The 8,148-nt window shown below is 37.6% G+C and overlaps 1 protein-coding gene across 1 annotated transcript; it reads right to left on the bottom strand.

Annotated features, from left to right (window-relative positions):
- Positions 1-1,201: 1,201 nt before the first annotated feature.
- LOC144665792 (protein tyrosine phosphatase type IVA 1-like) lies at positions 1,202-7,662 on the bottom strand. Its single transcript, XM_078527086.1, has 6 exons — positions 7,526-7,662; positions 6,929-7,274; positions 6,762-6,854; positions 3,871-4,001; positions 2,620-2,694; positions 1,202-1,825 (listed from the first exon to the last, which is right to left on the bottom strand). Exons 2-6 carry the CDS (start codon positions 7,079-7,081, stop codon positions 1,720-1,722), a joined length of 558 nt encoding a protein of 185 aa, XP_078383212.1. The 5' UTR covers positions 7,082-7,274; positions 7,526-7,662; the 3' UTR covers positions 1,202-1,719.
- Positions 7,663-8,148: the final 486 nt, after the last annotated feature.

The following is an 8,148-nucleotide window of genomic DNA, read 5'->3' as shown; positions in this document are numbered from 1 at the left end:
CCATTGAAAGTGACAGCTAAAGTTCAAGAGAAATTTGAGAAATAAAGCCTAGCTGTTTAAATGTACTTTTGTTGGACTCAACTACATGTACGACACAAGCACAATTTTTGCCCAATCTTTCTTCACCGCGGTGAGAGAAATGGATGTAAAAAAACAATTCTTTTTGAGTTTTCAGTTCTAGAGAGAGAGAGTTGAATTGCATTGACATGGTAAATTTCCATGTCTTGCAAGGCAGGCTGACAGGTTTATAAACTGTGTTTTAGGCAGACTTCACTTTAGCTACTACACATACATGATACCAAATTAATTGCTACTGTTTTACTTGCAAACTGCTCTACTGTCAAAAGCATGCACAATACCCTTCATGCAAAATAATAAATTTACAATCCTGAAGTTCACAAATGATGCGTATGTTTCTTTCTTGTGCCAGCACAAAAATAAAAATAATTAATACTGAAAATTCTCTGGGTTCCAAGCCAACTCCATTAACTACTGAAAGACGAGACATTATTAGGTTGCCTGCTAATTTGGCTGTGATGTCAAAAAATGATATATTCATGTTGCCATATACACATCCTTATTGAAAGAATGGCTAATTAACAGCATTTCCTTTAATAATAACCCTTCCTCAAATAACCCCTCTTTTTAAAGTTGTTCTCCCTAAGCTTTAGCAGTGGATGATAAAAAATGTCTCCTGGCATAACATTTGAGAAAATACTGATTTCCCTACTGCGATAATTGTATTAGTATCACAACCCAGTCCTGAGATCTAGGAGTTCTTGTTAATAAAGGATTACAGTAACAAGCAATTATAATTACTTATCTGCCACACAAAAAGTGACACTGAAAAATATGGAGATAATTTAATATTAGAACTAAAATGCGTATGAAAAACAATAAGAGCACAACAAGAGTTGTTGCTTGCCTTCAATTCTAAACCATTTTGTACAGTGGAATGCTGACCAAAGAGACAAACACTAGAATTTATTAGAACAGGACCCTGGTATAATGACCCCCTCCCTCGCTCCCTCTCCTTCCCTCTCCCTCCCCTATACATGTACCCCCTCCCCTCCCTCATATCATAATGAACATATTATTTTTTTCCAGGCCCTTAGCACTTTGTTGTATCGGCATTTCACTGTACAAACGTAATTGGCACAATACAATAATTTTATAATTTGTAAGTCAACAATACTAATAATTCTCTGTAGATAAAAAGCGATAATAACTACCGTAGCTTTAATAGCACAAGAAAAAAAGAAAACAGCTCATACAAGGTGCTCATCAACATTGTTTATCAAATTTATTCACTGAGGTCTGATTTATAAAATTCCCTGCACAATATGGTTGTACATGTACATGTACAACAGTCTTAAAGAAGCACTCTTTCTGCCTTACATTCCTGTATTATTGGACTTGACAAAGCCTTTTGCTCCTAAAACAGAGCCACTGAAATCAGATGGCATTTTATAATATTGTTTACGACTCAAGGGGCAAAGAAGATTTGACAGCTGCTTTGTTCTAACTACATGTGTATGTTTATCATTCAGTCTCTAAGACAAAAACATCATTGGTATTTTTCAAACTATGCTCTTTTAAATTTCACAGTAAAGCCCTAAAAATAAATTATCCAGACATCTGCCATTGCAATTAAATGTCTACATGTTATCCATTGATGGCAATTTTACTTTTCGTCGTCAGGGAAATGCTGTCTGTGCCTTATTGGATGCAACAATTGGCTCCACCTTTTTCCTTGAGCAGTTTTGATGGCTTGTACTGCTCAAGATAACTAAGTTGTTTGGCGTTTATTGCCCCTCTTCTTCTCCTGAAAAATTACAGAAAAAATTAAAATTACAGGAGCAGGGATGTAGCTACAGTACGAGCTGGCTACCGGCTAAATTTACCAGTTGAAAGAGAGCTTATCACTGGCTAAAATTGGGTCATCACAAGGTGCGAGGCAGCAAGGTGTGCGATCCATTCCAGTTAGCCTAAATAGCACTTTGGTTAGCCTAAAGTAATGGCACTCTGGTTAGCCTAAAAAGCACAGTGGTTAGCCTACAGTTATCTTAGGTAGCTTGCGGTTAGCCTTTTTATTTTGAGTAGGGATTTCTGCCTCCCTGCCTTGCTTTGCACGCCTTGCTGCCTTGCCTCACATGCGTCGCTGCCTTGCACATTTGTAAGATTTGCCGAAATTTCACCAGAAAACAAAGACTTGCATTAATTTTACAAGCAAAGGTACAATGCCAGACAAGAAAAGCTATCTGAGCTTGTTAATGAGCCTGCTCATTTTTTTTGTAGCTACATCCCTGCAGGAGATGCAGACGAGAACTTACTGTCTTCGTTGAAACTACATGTAAGCCAGATAAATTTATGGTGTCACGAGAACAAAATTGGTGCCAAAACTATGACCTTTTTTGCTTTTTCTTTCCTGTTGTTTGAAAACACCAGGACAGTTAAAACATTGTATCTTTACTACTGCTATTAACACAAGTACTGTCCACTTAATATTTTATTAAGGAGACTGGTTAAAACATAAGAGGATAATTTGTTTCACCAAATTCATAGATCTAAGATGTATAACTGGCGATGCTTAAATAATTAATTCACTAAACCTCATACCTTCTGATAAATTCCACAGCATCTTCATACTTCATGCCACTTTCAATAAGAGCCAGTGCTACAAGGACTGGTGCTCTGTGTACAATGAATACAGTGTGTCATGTTATTATATGTATGTTTTATTGTAAAGATAAAGCCATTTACCCCCTCCAAGTTAAGACCATTTGGTGACTAAAATTTTAGAGCTGGCAATTAAATTGGAACTGAAGTCGCCAGCCTGGCGACTAAAATTGAGAAGAAGGATTGAAAGCGTGAGCTTAATTTTTCACTGGCGACCAAACTTGAACAGTCGGTGGCCAAATGACCACTACGGAAAAAATTAACTTGGAGGGTTGCATGGCCATGTTCACAATTTATCAACCAACATAGCATCATGGACATACAGTTAACACATACATGTACATGTAGTTGTATGCTGTTTTCTCTTTTTCTTTTTTTTCTTTGCGTGCATTTGTGTTTGCATTTGCATGGCCTTGCCGTTATGTGGTTACACCACTAGCAGGGTTGCCATACATTGTAGGTCAGGAAATGGTCAGGGGAAAAAAAAAACTCTTCAAGGTCAGGTAAAGGTCAGGGAATTTTATTTTGGGTCAAGGAAAAAATAATAACATTTTGAAGAAAAGTCAGGAAAAAATGGAATATAACACCACTGATTTTATACAATTAATGGCTGGAAGAAACATTGGGTTATTGTGATCTTAGCATTTTTTTTTTCCTTGGAAGTGGTCAGGGAAATTTTATTTGTAGGAAAAAGTCAGGGAATTATGAAAACTGATGTCTGTGGCAACCATGACTAGAGGGAACCAGGCTTAATGTGTACGATTTGTACATGTATCTGATGGCAAGTAGCTTTCCATGCCCACTTGCCCCATATGTAAGATCATTGACAAAGCAAAGGGCAAGGTGGAACTCAACTTTTTTACATGCTTGGCTACATGTACATTATGGCTAGACCAGCTGATACCGTCACACACGTACAGTACTTATGGTAGCACTAATGTTGGTATGCAGGTAATTTTCACAGTTTACAGTGAACCTTACTATAATGAAGGGCCAAAGGACTGGCAAAATATGTTCGCCATAATGAGGTTTTGTTATCTTTATCATGTATTAGACTATTACTGGGGCAAAGAATGTTGTGTGCTATACCGGGGACTTAATTATATAGAGGTTCTTTAAATCAAGGTTTCACTGTATAAAATAAGACTCTAAAAATTGCCTTCACTTGTAAGTGGAAGGCAAGAAACCAACCTGCCAAGTCCAGCCACACAATGCACAGCAATACAAGACCCAGGCTTTTCTTTAAATTTCTTTTTTAACAACTGCAGCCATCCCTCGACTACTTCTTTAGGTGGTGCTGCGCCATCATCAAAGGGCCAGTCCTAAAGACAAACATATCAACTGGTCACAATCACTCACTTGTTCTGAACAAATAAACCTCTGAACAAGATTGAACACAGATGAATGTATGTACATCTGCCCAGCTGTGTTCATGTACTTGTATAGTGTCATACACACATGCATAATTAAGAATAATAGTCAATGATTGGATGGGGTTGGGCAGAATATTGTGATTTACATTGTGTATCTGTGCCAAACAATTGACTATTTATCTGCAAGAAAGTCTAAAAACTCACAATATTTATGCTTATTGAGGCCCTGCCAGGGGGATCCCGTGAAGCTTGTCTAAATTTTTTGCTGTCGTTAGATGAAATGAAGGAAAATTGCTTGTCATTGTCGGAATTTAAGTTTTTTCAAAACGGTTGTCGTTTGTCGCGATTTTATTTTATGTGCTGTCGCTACTTTCTGGGCCGTGTTGCTTGTTGGAATTTACCCTGGCAGGGCTACACATGTAAAGCTACACATGTACAACTCTGACTACTGTATATCTGAGAGGCATAACATCACCAGATAAAAGGCCTTATTTGTAAATGTTTTTCGTTCCGTAAGAAAGCATGCAAAGGAAGTGACGAGAGCATGGAAATAGTGATGAGAAAACAAGAGCAACAGTCAAGTGTTTTTTTTTTGCACTTGCATCACTTCCTGAATGTAATGATAACAACAAAATACAGCCAAGGTTTTTTTAACTGTTTTGTGATTATAATACAGTGTGTAGTTTTACAGTACCAACATTTTTGTTGAGAAAGGTGCTTTCACTTTGTCAGAGAACAAAGAATATTGAAAATGCTTGCACATGCAGAATGGCAAAGCCCTTTAGGGTACTCTCACAAGGCTTACTAAATATAAAATTTACATGAAATGCTTCCTTTCGACAAACACACCAAAAAAAAAAGTGAAATGAAAGAGTTTAGGGTGAATTATTTGCCCTAATTATAACAAAGCAATTTTACCAAGTTTACTTGAAAAACCCTTGCCATAAAATAAACTGTACTGTTTGAACAAATAAAATAGTCTTACACCATGCGAAGAACAAGTCTAAGTTTTAAGCCTATAAGTGAAACCTTCGTGTGCAACCATTCAAATGACAGCTATTGGCCAGAACTTCCATGTAGTGCTGTTTACTATACTATATAAGGTAATTTTCATTTGAACGGCTGAGGGAAAAAAATCCTGAAATATGGCCATGGAAAAGAAGCAGTTTAAGTGGGCTGTTCAGCGTTTCAGTGTAAGAACTGATACATGAACTTTCAGGTCAAAATGTGCCACAGAACTAAAAGGCACTGAAAAAAAACTTCAGTGGAATTAAAAAAGAAGCAGTTTAACAGAGTACCATTGATAGTATGGTAAGAGTTTTTTTTCAGTCTTTTCTAAATAAAAATTTCATAAATTCAAAGACAGTAGGTAATTCAGCGCAGTTAATTTATTGGGCTGCACAGGGTTACATGTACAGTGTAAGCACTGACACTCTCAGGTCAAAAATGTGCCAGAGAACTAAAATGCACTGAAACAAAACTTCTGGGAATTCACTGTTTATGTTAAACAAAAGGAAGCATTAAAAGAATACTTGAAGCTTTTAATAAACATGACGACCCTGTGGTTAATGCACATCTGCTTCATGCATGTTGTCATGTGCTGGTGTAATCAACATGTTTTGCTGTTGCAATGCAAAACATTGACAACTTCCTCATGATAAATTATCACCCCACTGGTCAGAATAAATACATTAACGATCTTGTAAATCAGGATTGGGAAGTTTGTAACCTTGAAATTCAAAAACTGATTACAAGATAGGATAATTCAATTAACAAAACATGGATCACCCTGGAAGTAAAGCCAGGAAATGCTATTTTTCAAAAACAGCCTTCCTTGGCTTCTTGAAATTAAATTACGCTCGAATGGGATACAATAAGCTTAATGTTTAGGTCACAAGATTTTCACGAGTGCTTGCACATTTAATTGACGATCGGTCATATTCGGATGTTTTTTATGAACACGGGCTTCACTCGTACGCTAGAAGCTTTTAAAACATAACAGAAAGTTACAAATTTTTCGACAGTTTCTCTGGCTTTGTTCACAGCCGGTATCTAGATCTCGTTTGACAACCTTCTTTCCATGTTTTGCAAGTCTGTTGTCTGAAGCCGGTAAAGCAGGTTTGCGAACGTGCATGTTTGCTCTGGGCAAGAACGATCGATTACAAAATAATAAATTCTTGGTGGCAAAAATCCAAAGAAATCATCAAGAAACATGGGGAGAAATTACTGAAAATTAAGCAAGCGGAATTTACGAGGCAAAGAAGACATAACAGACAAACAGCTTAGAAAAATAGCGCTTAATATGACAATGTGCCGGCGAGCAAAAAGACTTCAAATATGCTAACACTTCACTTTCGATTTAAATGCTGGTTGTTGGTTTCATCTGATGTTCATTTCGGTGCAAATTCGAGGGGCATTCAATGGATTTATTTATAGGAATGATCGAGTACAGGGAAAACCATAAAAGATCAGAATTTCTGAGTAGGTTTTTTACCGCCAACATTAAACAAGCTCCATAAATTAGCATTGAGAACACTAAAATCAAAGACAAAATGGACACGCCGACTCAGCGCAATCGATCACTACCCTTTCAAACAGTCGAATCGATTCCGCTAGCTTTATAAAAACCGACCAATATTCTATTCGTTTTTAAATTTAACTTTAATATTGCGTCTGGGAACGAAACAGTAACGAATCGATTTCACTTACCAAAACATCTATCCCTTGCTTCTTCAATAAATCGACGTTATAAGTCGGTTCGCACACCCTTACAACAAGATGAGCGTCATATTTTTTGAGATCCTGAAAAACAAACGTGAACTTCTGTCAGTTTCACTCCGGTAAAAGTACCGTTAACAACTAGGAAAGTTATTCACCTCTATATAACGTGGCAAGGTCGCATCGGTGGGACGATCCGTGATCAAGAACTTCATGTTCTTGTGTTCTACCACGACAGGGCCGGGTCCGTGTAAGGATCTCCCTTGGTTATTAGGTACTCGGGTTCCAGAAGGCATTTTCATGTCTGTCATAAATTCTATTTCTTACAAATTTGATTTCTGCCAAGGTTCAGTAAAACTCGCCGTTTCTTGCTGTGCTTAAAAGTGAAGTAGGTTAACCCATTCACTGAAACTCGCCAGCGCTAGCTCACTCGTGTTGTGCCTGACACCAATCTCCACTGTCGATGATGAACTCCATAAAAGTGTGTGCGCGACTGCCGTAGACCTGTGAAAACCAAAACAGATCTGAGTCTTTAAAACGAAAAAAAAAAAACTCATTAACGCGTTCAAACTTCAGCCCATGATTCGAGGGAGTGTCGGCTAACTAAGCCTTAGCAAAGGGAGACCTCGATGACATGAATAAATTCGTTAGTAAAGAATGGGTTGCTATCGAAGCGAACGGCGAAACTCTTGCGTTTACGCGCGATTCGCCAAGCCGTTGTGCGATCAGGTTTACTAGGGGCAGCCTTAACTTACTAGATTGAATCTCCACATTGAAATCTTGCTACTCTTGTCAACTCTTCTCTTCCCGCACGGAAGGCAAACAGAAGTAAGGGACAACACGCCGTGGCAAGGAAATATTTTAAGCAGTTGCACAATTTGACCGACTCGTGACGTAATGCAAATTAGGCGCATGCGTCATACATCGCGCGTGGGCTACTTCGCCGCGCGCGCGCGATGCGGCCCGGAAATCTTTTTATTTTATCCTTTTTAGGAATTTTTTTTTTAATTATTGTACGTTGATTTGAATAATATGATTTCTCACTTATTATTATGATCCATATTTTCTTATATAAACAAATTTTAATCTCCTTTTTTTGTACACAGGCTAGCGTTTTCAACACCAAGTAAAAAATCAAAAACAAATGTTTCTCGCCGGATTTCTATAAAAAGAGAGCGGACGGACCCCTTTTTTTGTTATTTTTAATTTATTACTTTGTTGCATTCCCTTCCTGTGTTGTTCAAACATCGATGTTTTTTCCTCTATCGTCAAATTCCCCAGAAGCGAGCTTGCAAAATCATGAAATCCTGCAGTACGGTCATACTAAAGTAACGATTGTTGGTTTTTGTTCGTTCCATTTTTTCCAATAACAAAAGAA

This window comes from Oculina patagonica, chromosome 9 (assembly GCF_052425735.1).
Source record: "Oculina patagonica isolate OP01 chromosome 9, crgOcupat, whole genome shotgun sequence".
Classification (NCBI taxonomy): Eukaryota; Metazoa; Cnidaria; class Anthozoa; order Scleractinia; family Oculinidae; genus Oculina; species Oculina patagonica.
Note: the sequence above shows the minus strand (reverse complement) of the source record. Positions and strands in the feature narration are given on the sequence as shown.